This window comes from Chinchilla lanigera, unplaced genomic scaffold, assembly GCF_000276665.1.
Source record: "Chinchilla lanigera isolate Chin_1 unplaced genomic scaffold, ChiLan1.0 scaffold00031, whole genome shotgun sequence".
In the NCBI taxonomy this organism is placed as follows: Eukaryota; Metazoa; Chordata; class Mammalia; order Rodentia; family Chinchillidae; genus Chinchilla; species Chinchilla lanigera.
Genome location: NW_004955432.1, coordinates 11,318,605 through 11,336,499, shown reverse-complemented (window position 1 = coordinate 11,336,499; position 17,895 = coordinate 11,318,605). Strand labels below are relative to the sequence as shown.

Below are 17,895 nucleotides of genomic sequence, written 5' to 3'. Positions count from 1 at the left end.
TATTTCACTTAGCATTATATTCTCCCGATGTATCCATTTTCATACAAATGTCTGAAATTTATCCTTCTTTATAGCCAAGTAATATTTCATTATTATAGGTACTACATTTTCTTTAGCTATTGATCCACTCTTGGACATATGGGCTGCTTCCAGAATCTAGCTATTATGAATCATGCTACCATAGTGTGAAGGGCATAAGGTTTGTTTCTAGATTTACTGGGTGGCGGGGAGTTGGCTATATATAGTCTGTTATTCTAGCATCATTTGTTGAAAAGAATTATTTCTTCCAGTGTATTTCTTTTGCTCCTATGTCAAAAATCAGTTATTTAGATTTATGTAGAACTCTTTCTGGAGTTTCTGTTTAGTTTCAATAATCTGTTTATCTCTGTTGATTTTTTGTTTCAAGTTAATCTATTTGTGACAGTGAGATATTGAGGTCCTCTATTACTGTTTTTTTCATGTTCATTAGTGTTTATTTTATGAAAATAGATGCACCAGTATTTGGTGCATATATGTTTATAATTGTTACTCTTTCTGTTGAATTGTTCCCTTAACTAACATGTAGTAACCGTCTTTGTTTCTTCAGATCAGTCTTAGTTTGACGTTCTCTTTGTCTGTAATTAAGATAGCAACTCCTGCTTTTTTTCCTGGATTCCCATTCAATAGAATATTGTTTTCTGTCTGTTGACATTTAATCTGTGAATATCTCTTGGAATTAAATGTGTTTCTTTTTTTTGTTTTGTTTTGTTTTTCTTCTGGTACCAGGAATCAAACTCACGACCTTGTGCTTGCCAGGCAGGCGCTTTGCTGCTGAGCTAAATCCCCAGCCCCAAATGTGTTCCTTGTGTACTGCATACTGTTGGGTTTTATTTCTTGATCTGTTCTACCAATTTGTATCATTTGATGGGGGAATTAAGACTGTTGATATTGAGAATTATTACTGAGAAGTATTGACTTATTCCTGTTATTGTATTATTTTCCTGTTGCTGATTTCCTTATATTTTCCCCTTTTGCTTAGCGGCTCATTCCACTAGGTGTATTCATTCTTTTTAACTTACTGACATTGTTGGCTTCATTGTACCTTGAGAATTTTTTGTAATGCTGGTTTGGTGGTCATGAATTTCTTGAGGTGTTTCTTGTCATGGAAATACCTTATTTCTCCATCAATTTTAAAGGAAAGTTTTGCAAGACCTATAAGTTGAGGGTTGGAAGTAGTCATCTTTTAGGTCTTAAAACGCATAACTCCTAGCCCTCCTGGTCTTTAACATTTTCTGTAGAGAAGTTTGCTGTGATTCTGCTAGGTTTTACCTTTGTATGTGATTGTTTGCCTTTCTCTAACAACTTTTAAGATTTTGTCCCTGTGATGGAATTTTGAGTATAATGTGGTATGGAGAGGTTCTTTTTCGGTCAGTGGCTATTTAGTGTTGTTCTATATGCCTCACTTACCTGTATGTTTATTTCTCCCCCTATATTTGGGAAGTTTTCTGGCATTAATTCTATGAACAGGTGTCTCTTGATTGCTATAGCTTTAGAGTAAACCTAGAGATGGGGTAATAGTCTTCCAACTTTGTTCTCCTGCTTCAGTACTCTGTTGGTTATCTGAGCTCTTTTCTCTGTATAAATTTGAGAATCCATTCGTCAATATCCACAAAATTTCCTGGGATTTTGATTGGGATTACATTGACTCGATTCATTAATCTGGAAAGAACAGATATCTTGACAAAAGTGAGTCTTCTTATCCATGAACACAAAAATCTGTCTTAGTTATTTAATTCTGTAATTTCTTTCATCAGAGTTTTATAGTTTCCTCATGTATACATTGTCTATATTTTCTTAGATTTGTATTTAAATATATCCCTTTTGGGGATGCAAATGTAAGTGATGTGGTGTTTTCAATTTCAAATTCTAGCTGTTGATGCAGGAAAACAACTGAAAATATGTTAACTTTATATCTTGCAACCTTACTATAATGACTTATTAGTTCTAAGAGATTTTTTGGCCATTCTTATGTGTCATATCATCTGTTTAACAAGTAGTTTTATATCTTCCTTCTAAATCTGTGTATCTTTAATATCTTTTATTTCTCTCATTGCGTTAGGGAGGACTTCCTGTATGATATTGAAAAGTAGTAGTGAGAGATGACATTATTGACTTGTTCCTGATATTTGTGGGAAAGTTTCTCACCATTAAGTACAGTGTTAGCTCTAGAGTTTTGTAGATGATCTGTGCTAAGGTGAAGAAGCTCTCCTCTATTCCTAGTTCACTGAGTTTTTTATCAGACATGAGTGTTGGATTTTGTCAAATGTCTTTCTGCATCATTTATGAAGAACTTGTGATTTTCTTTGTTATTTCATTGATATGATAAATTAACACATTTTCAAATCTTGAATTAAGCCTGCGTAGCTGGGATAAATCTGACTTGGTTGTCATTTGTTATTTCTTTTGTTGTTAAATTTGATTTGCTAATATTTTCTTGAGAATTTTTGCATATGGTTTATTAAAGATATTGGTCTTGTTTTCAGTAATGACTTTGTATCATTTTAGTGTTAAGGTCCAGGCTTCATAGAATGGTAGAGAAAATAGTCTCTTGGCTTCTGTCTTCTGAGAGAGATTGCACAGAATTGGTATCATTTCTTAATATGTGGAAGAATTCAGTAGTGAATCATCTAGGCCTGGTACTTTCTGATTTCTTTCTGTCTTTTTAATTAGCCTGACTTAATTTTATTGACTTTTTTCCAAAAGTCAGCTTCCCATTACTTTGATTTTTTAAATTATGGACTATCCATTTTTAATTTTGTCAATTTCTCCTCTACTTTTTATTGTTGCTTTACTTCTGTGTACTTGGGACTTACAGTAACTTTTTCTGGTTTTTCAAGGCAAAGCTTAGACAATTAATTTTAAGTCTTTCTTCTTTTCTATTGAATATATGCATTCGATACCATACATTTCCCTCTAAATAAAATATTGGCTGCATCCCACAAATTTTGATATTATGACTTTATTTTTATTTAGTTCAAAATATTTTAAATTTTGCTTGAGAGTTCTTCTTTGACCTGTTATGTAGAAGTATATTGCTTAATGTCCAAGTATATTGGATTTTTTGTTATCTTTTGATATTGGTTTCTAATAAATTCCGTTGTGGTCTGAGAATAGACATTGCATGATTTCTATTCTTTTAAATCTGTTAAGGTGTTTTATGGCCCATAATATTGGTAAACATTCTATGTGAGCTTGAGAATAATGTTTACTGTTATTGTTGGATGAAGTAGCCTAGAGATGTCTATTAAACTAATTGATGATATTGTTGAGTTTAACTCTCCTTACTGACTTTCTACTTGCTGGATATGTCCATTTCTGATAGAAAGTTACTGAAATCTCCAGGTATAATAGTGAATCCATCCATTTCTCCTTGCCCTTTTATCAATTGTTGCCTCAGGTATTTTGATATTCTTGTTATCATGCTCATGAATGCTCAGTGTTGTATATTCTTGTAGAATTGATCCCTTGATCAATATGTAGTACCCTTGTTTGTCCCTGACAGCTTTCTATGGTGTGAAGTATGCTGTACATGAAATTAATGTAGCTATTTCTGCTTTTTTATTTTGGTTTGGTTTTGCTCTTGATGCTAGGGATTAAACCCACATGCTCTACCACTGAGTTACATCCCCATCCCTATTCCCACTTTCTGCTAGTGTTGGCACAGAGCATCTTTCTTCAGACATTTACTTTTATCCAATTTTATATTTAAAGTAGATTTCTTGTAGAAAACAGTCTTTTAATCTGACAGTCTTTGCCTTTTAATTGGCTCGTTGAGACATTGTTTAAGGTAAGAATTGAGATAACTGAATTGCTGTCTACCATATCTGCTGTTTTCTATTTGTTACTCTTGTTCTGTTACTTTTTTCACTTTCCCTTCCTTTTTTTACCTTTTCTGATTTTAACTATTTATGTGATTTCATTTTCTTTCCCCACAGCATATCAATTGCACTGCTTTTTCGTCCTATTTTAGTTTTGCCTTAGAATTTGGATACTACACACATAAAACTAATCAAAATCAACTTTCAAGCAACACTACATCACTTTACAGGTGATGTGAGTACTTTATAAAAACAAAATAATCCATTTTCTCCCCCGTGGTTCTTTGTATCTTGCTGTTGTTCATTTTGAATATATGTATTTAAGAATTCCTAAGTGCATATATTATTGCTTTTATTATTTTAAACAAACTGTTATCAATTCGTCAATTAAGAATAGGAAAAACAAAAGTTTTCATTTTATTTTTCCTTGTTTCTTCTCTCATATTCCACTTTTCTTTTGGAAAGGCTAAGTTTCTGGCCTGTGTTATTTTCTGTCTCTCTAAAGAATGTTTTTACACAATTCTATCTTATTCATTAGAGCCTTTTGCATATCTTAGTTATATCATAGTTATTTAAAATTTCTTACCTGATTATTTCAGCATCCCCAATATCTCTGAATTGAATGATTGTTCACTCTCTTCACACTGTTTTTTGGTTGTTTTTTTTTTTTTTTAATTGTTGGTATGTCTTGTAATTTTTTCTTGATAGAAACTGCTATAAATTAGGACTGGTCGCAGTAATGTAGTGGTAAAGCAGGGGGTAGGGCAAGTGTTTGCCAGTCACGTGATTGGCTGTCAGTCTTTTAGTGAGCCTGTGCCTCTGAGCCGTGAACATCAGGTGTGCTGTTCATAGGAAGCACCCTTTGTGTGGGACAGGATAGTGAAAGTGGTCCAGAGTTGGATATTTCCTTCTGGTACTTGGAAGGATAATTGAATGTTTCCCTTTCCCTTTTCAGTCATCTTCTGCTGTGACCCTTTCTTGTTGGGCTTTGGTTAATTTCTCTTGAGGGCAGACCTTGTTAAGAACAGAATATTCTGATTTATTTTTAAAATTTCCTTCGTATCTCTGAAAATAATCAGTTTCTCAATTATTAGAGTGTATTCCTAGATTCTCAATTCTGTTGTCTGTCCATTGATTGATGTGTCTCTCTGTGCCAATATTATCCCATCTAGGTTATTACAGTGTTGTCTAAATTTTCAAATCAGAAATTGAGAATCTTCCAAATTTATTTTTCTTCCAATTCCTTCCTGTTTTGGCCATTCTGGGTTTCTTGAATTTTCATACAAATTTTCGTATCAACTTATCAATATCTGCAAAGAAGACAGCTGAAATTCCAGTGGTTTTATTTCATTTTATAAATAGCTATAGCATGACCATTAAGAAATAATACTTAGATTAATTTCTGGTTTTGTCTTTTCTTTTGAAAGGCCAGTGGGATTCCCACCATCTCAAGCCACTCCAAGATTATTTAAATGTTGCCATCATTACTTTTTGTTTTATTGTGAAATCTTTCAGTAATTAATCTTTCCTCATATTTGCTGTTAAATACCAAGAATAGAAATTTTTTTGTTGTTGTTGTTTTTGTTTTTGTTTTTTTCTGGTACTGGGAATCGAACTCATGACCTCATGCTTGCCAGGCAGGCGCTCTGCCACTGAGCTAAATCCCCAGCCCCTAGAAATTTTGTTTTTCTTGTTTGTGATTACCAAACAATAATTTCCCTCTTAACTTCCTAGGGGAAAGGAAGTTAAAGGTCTTGAGATGTCTTCTAATGACAGACCAAGTGTATGCTACTTTGTGTACTAGAAAAACTTACCCATAGAACTCCAGGTACAATAGCAGAGTTTGCCTAGAGCTGTATATCTCCAAGGATGTAATTTTAGAATCTTATTATAATCAAATCGAGTGAAGGTATCTGACTTGTGTTTATTATTCTTTTAGCAATGGAATTATTCGCTAAATAATTTACCTTACTATTGGTTTTAGATGTCAGCCATCTACCAGATATAGTAATCAGAATATGACACATGACTTTTTGGACTGAAATAAAAAGGATGAAATAAAATTTCCGGAAATTAACATAGACTGGAGAGAGCATTTGGGAAACCAAGGCACTAAGTCAATACGGGTTGAGTGGGAGAATGGAGAGAAGGAAGTGTCTACATGAATCACTGCTTCTCAGCCAGGCCCCTACCTTAGGGATGATTCTAGCTAATCCCTCAATTCAAAAGGATAAACCCTGCTTTCAGCTTAGATTGTTTTGCAGTGTTTTCAATCTCTTAAAGGATAACTTGAGAGTTTCACATTTTTACAGTGTTTATGTCATGGTTGGTGCCGATGTCCCATTTTCTTCTTGTTTACGAGAAGTTGAAAATCCACAGAATCAATTGAGATGCAGCCAAGAAATGGAGCCTGTAATAACCTGCGATAAAAAGTTCCGTACTCAGTTTTACATTGACTGGTGCAAAATTTCACTGGTGAGTTCCCGTTTAATTTTGGCTTTGCAAATGTAATTTGGAGTGGTGAGGCAGGACGTAGCAATGGACTGAAACCTGAATTGCTTTTATTTAGGAAAAAGCCCCAATGTACTTTGTGAACTGCAATGGACTTCCTTGACTTTACAGATTTGGTTACTTCATTGATATTGCATTCGTGTAGAGAAAGGTACCTCCACCTTTGTACTCGCTCTACCCTGGATTAGTGGCTGGGGCTGGCTTAGCTTGGTAGGTGGCCCAGGTGAGCCTAGTGGACGCGCAGGTGCTGTTAAATCAGCACAGACGAGGAGTCCGTGTGGTCTGTGCAGGAAGTCTCTTCCAAATGTGCGGCCCATCCCCCACTTTAGAAGGTGAGCGTGGAGAATGACAAAGCATCTCAACATAAACCACTACTACTCTGTTAGTCAGTGTCCTGCAAACTTAACTTGTAAAAAAAAGTTGAAGGGACAAGAACCAATTCCTAGTGAGGTGTTCGTATCTTATAGTCTTAAGAATAAATTCATAAGCATTATGTTTTTTCTAAACCACTTTTTATTTTGTATGCTACAAGATAGAGGAAAATGTCAATGAGTTTTCATATATATATGATAGATGTGTATAATATTTTTAGATATTTACATTTAATATTTTAAATACATATCCCCGTATATATTTTGAGACTGATATCTGACAAATAGGCAAGTTGTTTTAATTCTGACCTTTAGGTTAAACTTCAGTCAACTGTCTGCAATCGGTGGTGAGTGAATTAGATCTAAGTTTGAGGTTGACATTTGGACAAAGTTACTGACACATAAACACAACTATCACTTCATGTCTCCAAGCCAACTGCAGGCAGTTTTCCAGGATCCAGCTTTGTCCAGGATCCAGGACACTTTATTCAGCCTTTACCACTTCGTACCTCGATGGCTATGTGCTCTGGACTCTTTTCCTGTCCATTGCATCTTTTAGAAATAGTGCCCTCTCTTTGTCTTTTGAAATCAAATCAAATTATTCCATTGTACTGCATGTGCATTATAGTTGGATGTGTAAAGCTCAAAATTCTAGTTACGTGCTAGTCATACAAGGGTATGAAAGAGCAGTGAGGAGCATAGCTTAAATAGACTGCTCTATTTAGGCAACTCAAAGTCAGGAGGCGGCAGGCCTAATCTACACCACTTCACTTGCGCTTGTACAGTAACGGGCATTTATGTTGGAGATGACTGTCTAATTTCTAGAAGTTTAAAAATGACTTATGCTTTGAGGATGTTAGTTTTTGTTGTGAGGCTTTATAAATGGAAAGGCTGGGAATTTTCAGTTTTTAATTTTACACATACTTATTTACACGCTACATCCGGGGCTGGGGATTTAGCTCAGGGGCACAGGGCCTGCCTGGCAAGCACAAGGTCATGAGTTCAATTCCTGGTACCGGAAAAAAAAACAAAAAACAAAAAACAAACAAAAAAAAAGAAATAGAACAAGCAAAATATTAAATATGGAAAAATTAGGACCTAAACCCTACCCAGAAATTGTATAAGATCATTAAACTTTCTAATGTCCAGAATGAAAAAAGAAATTCCATCAGTTATTCAGTTATTAAAAAGACATAGATTATCAATTTCTTGGCAGAAAAGTCAAAGTTTTACTGGCATTGAATAACAGAATACTTCAGTGGCGTTTTCTGGAACATGACATGGAGTACTGCCACACATACTTCCTGGCACGCTTTTGGTGGCAAATGTAACAAATTTCACGTGACAACACATGTCACAAACTTATGTCCACAAATATAACACATTTCACCTGATAACATTTTTAGTGTCCTTTAATAAAAACCTTAGTAGCTAAATGCAGCTCTTGAAATCAGTTTAATATTTGTTTTTTGGGGGACAGGGTCTCACTGTGCAGTTCAGGGTGGCCTCAAACTCACTGTGTAGCCCTGGCTGGCCTTAAACTCATGGCAGTCCCCCAGCCTTGGCCCCCCGAGTGCTGGGATTACAGGCGTGTGCCACCATGCCTGCCAATGAAAGAGCTCCGTAAACTTGGAAGTAAATTGACATGGTGCATTTTTTATCATGGCATAAAATTCGGCAGAAGTACAGCATTAAATGGGTTCCGTGTTCTCTCAGCCACCTTTTCTAAACATTACTTCTGTCCATCAGAGGGCAGGAGGATGAGGAACAGTATATTTTGAAATTGTCCTTTTTGTTCTTCTTTTCCACTTTCACTAACCTGCTATACCTGTTTACCGGCCAGTCTGTGGCTTGTTTACATCACACTGGAGGTTTATCACTAGGGGACAGAAAATTTACATAGCAATGTGAAAGCCTTCCTGTTTTGGTAAGAACACAAAAACACTACCTATGTACCTATATTATGTATATATACATGCATATGTAAATTATCCGTAGTGTAGGAGGACACGAAAAAATAGCCAAAGAGAGAATCAGCCTTTTTACTTTCATTCATTGCCTTTCCCTAGCTCCAATAAAGTCCTGCAAATTTAAAGTGAGAAAGCAATCAGAAAAGATGGACTTCTCAGGGAATTTGCCAAAGAATGTTTTGTTGTATCAAGATCTTAAGATCCGTAATGTTTGCAGCTATTAATTTGCTGTGTAATTGTCTTCTCTTGTGTCAGGTTGATAAAACAAAGCAAGTGTCCACCTATCAGGAAGTCATCCGCGGAGAGGGGATTTTACCTGATGGTGGAGAATACAGACCCCCTTCTGATTCTTTGAAAAGCAGAGACTATTACACGGATTTCCTAATTACACTGGCTGTGCCCTCGGCAGTAGCACTGGTCCTCTTTCTAATACTCGCTTATATCATGTGCTGCCGACGGGAAGGAGTGTGAGTACTTTCAACCGCTAATAAAGAATTACAGACCTGCTAAGATAACAGCGCGGAGGATCCCATTAAAAGCAAAGTTTCATTTAGTTCATAAAACACTCCCTAAATGAATTGAAATTGTGTTCAAGTCCAACTGCAGTACTTTATTCCTTTAAAATGAATTAAAATAGTTTTGAATCTAGTAAATCAAATTAGGGGCCATAATTATTTTATTCAAATATTATTAAGGCTAGATGTAAATTCAGGCTGCAGAAACACTCCCAGGAATAATTGAGCCGAGATACTCTCCTTGCACAAGCCATCTTGTGTGAGCAGAGACTGTGGAATCTATTGACATGGTAATCGCACTTTAAATAAATAAATCGTCCTAGTCAGTTTCGCCAGAAGAGATGGTCAGAATTCTACTTGAAATCATTCTGCTGTCAAACAGGGTGTCACAATCTAAATGCTTGAAATATATTAAAAAAAAAAAAAAACCTTAGGAGTAAATTAATGAAAATAAGGTATAATTTGAGTAATGAGTCTTCGCTTCATGAATAGTTAGTACTTTCAGGACATCTATGTCAATTAAGGTAATCTCCTGAGATTATCTGGAAGTCAGGGTAACAAAGCAAAGGCTAGAAAATTAATAAAGCAGCAAGTAACAAATTCTTCCATTTTTACATGTAGCTTGATTTCATTATGTCATGAAATTTATTTCAATCAAGAGCTTGATTCTTAATCTCCATTTTTTTCCATTTTTTTGTGCATTCTCATCAGTATTCCATCGCTGTGTGTGTACTCATCCAAGTAATATCATCAACCTGGTAGCAGATGCTGCCTGGTTGCTTTTAAAAGTAACGGCACCAGCCCCTCCACATCATGCAGTGTCCCATGCGTATATAGTCTTAATGTTCCAAATATCAATGCTATTATTTAATTCATAAATTTTGTTTTGTTTCTAGGGAAAAGAGAAACATGCAAACACCCGAGTAAGTGTCTTCTTTCCTGTTATTGATCATTTCTCCACTTCTCAGTTGCCCACCTCGCTCCTTACACGTTTGTCACGCTTTTTTTTCATTCATCATCTTTCATAGTTTATTTCATAAATGTGAAAGCTGCTTTCTAAACAGAGACATGCAGGAGGGGTAGAAATTAAAACTAAAAAGGGTTTTGAACATGAAGTCTACCTAGATAAAAAATTAAACCTAAAATATTTCAGGTTCAGAATATTAACTTGCCATTTGTATGATGTGATTTCCAAATCTGCATTTCTGTAAACCAGAGAACAGACGAAAAGAACTTTCATACCAGTTTTCCTGAATCTACAGTAATAACCTACCATTAAATGAAACTTCTGTGAGTATTTATAAATATGCCCCACCAAAAGCAACAATATAAAAGCTATGGTAGTTTTATCTTAATCGTAGAAAATAAATAGAAAACTAATTTGTTCCTTAGGGCTGTAATATTAACACAATGCTTCATAGCTTAGTTTAATTGGAGATTTATGTACTTCAAAACCAGTTTTGAATTTTCAGTTCTGCTATGCTCAAAGTACGGGAGACGGGTCTCTTCCTGAGGTAGTTTGTAGAATGCTCAAAATGCAATACTGTCTTGTGATTTTAAAAGAAAAATTGTTTTATTTTTTCAAGTGATGACCCATCGGGCTAATCCATGATTTTAAGGGTACGTTATTTATTTCTTTTTTTGTGTAGCATTCAACTAGTCCATCACAGTGCTATTCAGAAATCTACCAAGGAACTTCGGGATATGTCCAAGAATAGAGAGATAGCATGGCCCCTGTCAACGCTTCCTGCGTTCCACCCAGTGACTGGGGAAATCATCCCGCCTCTCCACACAGACTCCTACGATGGTACTAGCATGCCACTAATGCAGACACAGCAGTAAGTATCCTCTCGCGGCCAGGATTTGTAGTGTGAATGCATAGTTTCACTCCTGTCTATATAGACCAAGCTTTTGGTTGTTGTCACTTTTGTTTGTATATGTATAACTGGAACAGAAAATCCCATTGGGTAATTGCTAATGTAGTTCCTTACTCCACTGGCCTGAAACAAAGTAGAATTAGTGTTGGAAATTTTTTTTTGTCTTCACTAATCCAAACAAGGCTACATCTGCCTTAATGTTTAAGAAAGTGACACTGATGAATAAACCATCCTATATGTTTGCTTTAGGATGAGTTAATTGTAAAAGGAAGAAATGTATACTAGAGCATGACAAACATAACTTCTTCGAGATGTTAGAATTACTTGGTTTTGTTAGTCTTTTTTAGTTATCATAGATCTATGTAATAACATTTTTTTCAGGATAGAGGGTTTTTAGTTTTTTGTATGATCTGCTTGTATATCAAAACGAGCAGTTCCAATTTGGGCCACAAACATTTATTTCTTTGGTGCAGCTTTCTCTAATGCTGGAAGACCAAGTCAGAAGGCCTGGAGGAGGACTTTGTAAGGGTTAGGGATAGGCCAGGAGATTGAGGAAGCTAAATTGTGCCTAGAATTTAGCCTAGAATCTTACATGCCTAGAAGCTAAATTGTGATACGTGAAATGGTGGATAAAACTGTCATTTGCTTTTAAGAACATGGCTGTGTTTTTTTATTTGTTTTTTTTAAGCATTGGAAGTCACACAGTTACTTTTGAGGTCCTCATTTCAGAGTAAATGAAATGGCTGTGCGGGAAAATTTCTCTTTCTCTCTCTCCCTGTCTCTCTCCGCAGACCTATGCACACACCTTAGAATGTGATATAAAAGTAAATATTGATTAAAACTTCTATCTGGAGGGCCGGTGCATATAGCTTATTGGTAGAACACTTACCTATGCAAGGCCCAGGTTTAATCCGCAGTACTACAGAAAAAAAAAAAATTTGGGAAACATACTGTGTACAAACCTTTTCCCACTGAGAGTGCTTACTTTGTCCTTAGGTAAAATGTATGTGGTAATTTGAAAATTAAACAATAATAGATGAGTAGTAGAAGCAATCAGCTTAGAAAAATTTGCTCAAAATACTTTAGAAATCCAAAAATATTATAAATATTCTCCTAAAGTGCCTTAACATCATTTTCTTAGGACAGTATAGGCCAGGGAGAGGTGTGTGTGTATGTGTGTGTGTGTGTGTGTGTAATTCATTCAGAACCTTTCAGTGGTAGAAGGAAATTACATATATTTAAAATTTAGATTTGGAAACAATATTACACCAGAGATAAATTTCACAGTTTAGTTGTAGTGAATGGAAAACAGATTTCTATACTCACGAACGGTCAGCAGCCCAATTGTTATATTAGTCATTGTAAGACCCAGTTTACTTAGAAGTAGATATCGATGAGAAACATCAGGAAAATTTCAGGAATATTATAATAATGCACAATTTAACAATCGTTTCTACCTTTTTGAGAGGAAAATTGTGAGTGACCCTTTTATTCACCTTCAAAATGAAAAGGATTTTTCCTTTAAAACCAGCTTCTGTTGTTTAGTGTGCCATTGAAATGTTTATAGGTATGGTCCAGAAATGAAGTAGTCAAATATACTTGGAAACCAGGTTTTGTTTGTATGTTTTTAAAGCTACAAGAGTTCTTCAGAACATCTTACGCTTTGATACATTTTGTGAATCCTTGGAAAAGGTCACAATAGCTAACTTTTCAGAGAACAGCTTGGAAAATGTGTCTATTGATAAAATAACAATGCTGTAAAGTTAGAATACAAAGCTCTTATAATGAGTAGGAGAACTTCAGTGTGTTTATCAGTGAAACTATTGCTGGTGAAGTTTAAGGGAGGAAAAAAAGGCTGTGTCGTTGTTTGAGATAACTTTCTGAGCGTATTTATTGAGAATAAGACTAGCTCCTGAAAAATTGTTTTGATTCCCTGTGATTAGCATTCTGCAGTGTTGCTACTAATATTACAAATGAAGTGAAATTTTCCATCTAGTTTACAACTAAATGGATCTTGCTGTTCCGTCCATAACCCCATCAAAACTGTCATTATGTTGATCAGACCTATTTGCAGTTATTATAGTGAACTTGCAACAATTTCAACATATATGTGTTTTTAAGTCCAGAAAACCTTCCTATTATTCCAATTCCTGCTAATGGAGATGCTCCATTAACTGGCACTTCTATATAAATAGGGTATTCGATAATTGATGATGTTCACAGTGATTATTCTGAGGCGCTGCAGGATCATCAAGAGCGTCTGACTCATCAGAGGAAAATTAAATTACATTTGGTGGCATTTCAGTGTTGAGTGTATATTATCTTTCTTTTATTCTTGGAAATGGATAATATGTGCATGGTCTCTATGGTAACTCTCTATAAGCCAGAATATGTGATTAACCTCATTTTCTAGCCATGCCAGATAATAGGGAATTTATTGTATCAGGTTCATCATAGCTGTCCTTTAAAGTTTTATTTCAGCTCTAAGTAGATACGTAAATATTTTGGTCTTTGGGATAGAACTGAACTTTCAAGTTTAAAATGAGATATTGTTGGTGAGGTATTACAGTACTTTATTATCAGGTATATATTTGGGTAATGCTGCTTTTTTTTTTTTTAGGTTACAGTAGGAAAATGTATTGGACAATAGGAATGGGGAACGGGAAATAGGAATGGCTCCTGAGAGACGAGAGGGGTCCTGAATGGGTTGCCCTATAATGCTACTTTGTACCTACTAATTATTGCAGTTATTATAGTGAACTTTTATAGGGAGCACTAACGATGCATTTCATCTTCATGTATTCATACTACATGTACTGAATTTATCATTCATAAATAATTGCCCAGCTACAGACTTCATGTTTATTCTTCAGACTTAGCACCAGAAACATTTGAACATAAGAACGTGGTTAAACATTTATGTGGCCTTCTAAATAAGACTCGTGAAGGTTCAAAGCTTTCTTCAAAGCTGCATAGATGTTCGTTTGGTCTTTTAAACAAGTTGATTCACCTCAGAGGTATAGAGGTATGGAGGACTTCCAACCACTGTGTAGTGAGGGACTGCCACTGTTAGCAGTTAGGCTTTTTTTTTCCCTTTTCTTTTTTGGTAGAATGCTTCACAGAGCTCCACACTGGCACCATAAATTAGCCAGTAAAAAAAAGTTTCATCTTTTGTAGATAATAAATTTGAGACCCTGATAAGAGACAAAGCCAGATTAAGTCAGCACTGAGATAAGATTATTTACCTATACTGATACCTCTGCAGGGATTGATAGGGTGGGTGGTCACTGACCTTACATACATCTCTGATGCAGTGTATGCACAAAATAAACACAGAGGTAGCAGACAGAGAAGCCAGGGTAGAACTGGGAAGCAGAACCCTTACTCCAAAAGGAGGGGCTTCCTTTTGTAGAGGGTTCATCTTGCTTTTCAAATCATGGACAATATAGACAGGCTATTAAATAGTCACGTAGTCTAGAAATGTAAGGCCGGCATAATTTGATCTTTGCTGGCGTATTCTTTAATATATATTTTTAAATTGTGGAATGATTTTAGAGGTACAGGAAATTTGCAAAGATAATATGGGAAGTTCTTAGATACTGTTGACCCATTCTTCTTATCAACACCTTATGATACCATAGTGCATATATGGTGGACCAATGTTGATTGTCACCATTACCTACACTCAGAAATTTTTTTCAAAGATTTTGCTAGTTTTTGAACAAATGTTCTTTTTCAGTTCCAAGATTCTCTCTAGGACATAATCATCATCATGCATGCTTAGTTTCCTCCAGTTTGAATAGTTTCTTAGACCTTCCTTGCATTTTAGACCTACCTGGATAGCATTGAGAAGCTATCGCCTATAGGCTATAGGCTATATGCCTATAAAATGTCTCCCACCCCCTTATCTAGTTGTTCTCTGTACTTAGTTCTGTGTTTGCAGCTCAGGGAATAAATATTAACATTGATCGTACAAAGAATTGTTTCTTCTCTACAGGCAATTCCTTTATTGCAGTTTATTTCCATAAATCATATTTTAGAGTATTCTTAAATGTAAATGGCCTTTTCCCAAAGAATCATTGTTGCGGTTGGGGTTTATATATGTGAAAAGGTTCACATCAAAAGCCCATCAACCACAGCAACAGTAATAAAAAAAGCCCATCACAGATTTGGTAGGTGTACCTCAAAGATAAACCTTTGTTATTACTTAAATGGAAAACATTCAAGTCATAGAATTTTAAGTCCTAACACTGAGAAACTCATATAGCTCTTCCCAAACTGCATCTCACATCAATGCCCAGAGCAGATCTTATGGTGGAGATTTGGAGGATGGTAGAATATGTTATACAGCAACAACAACCAAAACAGTTGAGAATCCCTGATTTAAGGGATGTAACGTTTTAAGATGGGGATATCTAGAAAATCTGGTATTTCGGATGGGGAGTAACACTTCTCCATACCTCTTCAAACTTCCTAAAGAAAATGTGGAGAAGAAATTAGTGCTAATCAAAAAGCAATGCCTCAGTGGGAGAGAATAATGCTAAATGTTAGAAAACTCAAAATCACTTGGAAAGTATAATCAGTTTGTAATTTTGTGCTTTGGGGAAAAAGCATAAAATTGACATTTACAAGAGGATCCTAAATATTCAGTTTTCTAAAACATCAATGCGTTGTTAAATTTGTGAGGAATTATGTTGCCTTTCAGGGGGAAATTCTACCACCTTATTATTCTTTTCTTATAACAGAGACATTGGTTGATTTTTTTTTTTTTTTTTTTGTGAGTAGGAAGGATCTTTGGTAATGAATAATGCAGGAAAGTGACCCACGCATTTTCCATGAAGATTTTAATTGGCTATTCAAAATTTCTCCTTATTCATTATACTAAACATAATACCTAATCCAGGATAATTGGGTGTCCTTATAACAGGAGGTAGGTTGTACTTAATCTTTTGCAAATTAACAAGTAGAAAAGTAGAATTAAGTATTTTAATTAAAGATAATAGCTAATCTTTTTAACTTTTATTTCAGTATTTTTCTCTTTGTCTTCCCTTTGGTAATAATGAGAACCAACTTGAAGGTAAAATTCCATAAATAAGAAATTAAGGTTTAATAAAAGTATCAGTTTGAAGAGACTATTTCTGGGGGCCAAGGTAGTGGCTCCCTGCTGATGAGCTGTCAGACAGCCAAGGTTCTCTCAGAGCCATTGACGTTTAAAATTTATTTTTAATCCAGTGAGTATATACTAAAAGTGATAGGTATAGTATTGCTTTATGGATTTTGGTTCTCTAAGTTTAACTGCTTTGATTTAAAACTGATAAATTTACATGGGCTTTTTACAATCAGGGAAAACGCCTCTTTTCTCTTGTTATAGCATGTAGAATACGACATTGATTATAGCTCAAATTAAGGTTTTGAAATTAGAAGTTATGATATTTCTAATTTTTTGCGAACTTCTCTCTATCTTTCCTCCTTTCCTTCCAGCAGATGATGACCTGATTCCTCAGTAAAAGTAAATGTAGGCCAGAGCTGGGCGTGGTATGCAGACCTATGGCCCCAGCTACTTGGAGACTGAGGCAGGAAGACAACAAATTGAGAGACAGCCTGGGCATTGATAGAGAAACTCTATCAAAATAAAAATTTGGGGGCTGGGGATTTAGCTCAGTGGTACAGCGCCTGCCTGGCAAGTGCAACGTCATGAGTTCGATTCCTGGTACCGGAAGAAAAACAAAAACAAACAAACAAACAAAAAACAAAATAAAAATTTTCAAAGAGCTGAGAATATACCTTAATGGGAGAGTTATTGCCTAGCATATATGAGCCCTTGGGTTCAAAAATAAAATAAAGGTCCACATCATCATTTTGAGAGAAAAAATTGTGGCAATATCAATTTTCCTATAATAATGGGCAATTCCCAAATTATATTACTATTTCTTATAGTTAAATGTCTCTGTCCTATGTTCAAAAAGAAATTTTTGTATTCCTTGCAGCTAATATCGTTTTCCTTCAGCTCTGGCATAGATTCTGTGGCTTTATGCAAATCAGTTTGCTTTCAAATCTTTAAGCAAGTAACAGTATAATAAGGTGGTAATCATCCACCTTACTCATAGAATTACTCTACAGGGTATCCAAGAATGTCAAATTACCTTGAAAGAGTTTTACAAATAACAAATAATTGTATGCTCCCCCCAAAATCACTTATTTCTTAATTTGCAAGTTATTACCTTTGCTTTCTCAAAGAATGAGGTTTGTACAGTGACTAATTTATATAATGTTCTCTTTAAATAATTGTAATTAATGGCAATAAAATCAGAAAATAATTACTGTTAGTAACTCAGGGAATTATAATTTTCTTAACCTTCTCAGTAATGCCACTTTACACATTATAACCTTTCAGTTAGTCCAGTAATAACTTAATTATTTTAAGTAGTTTTATGGCTTTATAATGGGTTTTTTTTTTTTTTGAGGGATTATAGGATCTTTATTTGAAGTCAACCCCCTACTCTCTTTCTGAATTTTCTGCATCTTAATTCTAGTAGAGTTCATCATGGCCACCTTTCTAGTGTACCTCTTTTGAGGTACCATCCTTTAACTCTTAAGTAGAATATATTAGTTCAAATAGGTCTATCTTAGGTACATTATATTCTAATGTTCACTTGCTCACAGATAGTCACAAGTCCGGGCAGCCACAAAAATGGAGCTTTGTGGGGCTGGGGATATAGCTCAGCGGCATAAGCGCCTGCCTGGCAAAGGCAAGCGTGAGGTCATGAGTTCGATTCCTGGTGCCAAAAAAAAAA

At 35.2% G+C, this 17,895-nt stretch overlaps 1 protein-coding gene across 7 annotated transcripts in view; it reads left to right on the top strand.

Annotated features, from left to right (window-relative positions):
- The window catches only part of Sgce (sarcoglycan, epsilon), a 73,316-nt gene that overhangs the window by 47,304 nt on the left and 8,117 nt on the right, over positions 1-17,895 (top strand). For 4 of the 7 annotated variants that reach the window (XM_005388048.2, XM_005388047.2, XM_013516087.1 and 1 more), the window contains 4 exons: positions 6,170-6,332; positions 8,965-9,176; positions 10,121-10,147; positions 10,874-11,062. In XM_005388048.2, the coding sequence (XP_005388105.1) occupies positions 6,170-6,332; positions 8,965-9,176; positions 10,121-10,147; positions 10,874-11,062 (591 nt within the window). Of the gene's footprint in view, positions 1-6,169; positions 6,333-8,964; positions 9,177-10,120; positions 10,148-10,873; positions 11,067-17,895 lie in introns of those variants that run through there. The other 3 variants (XM_005388049.2, XM_005388045.2, XM_013516089.1) reach the window with 2 other exon arrangements.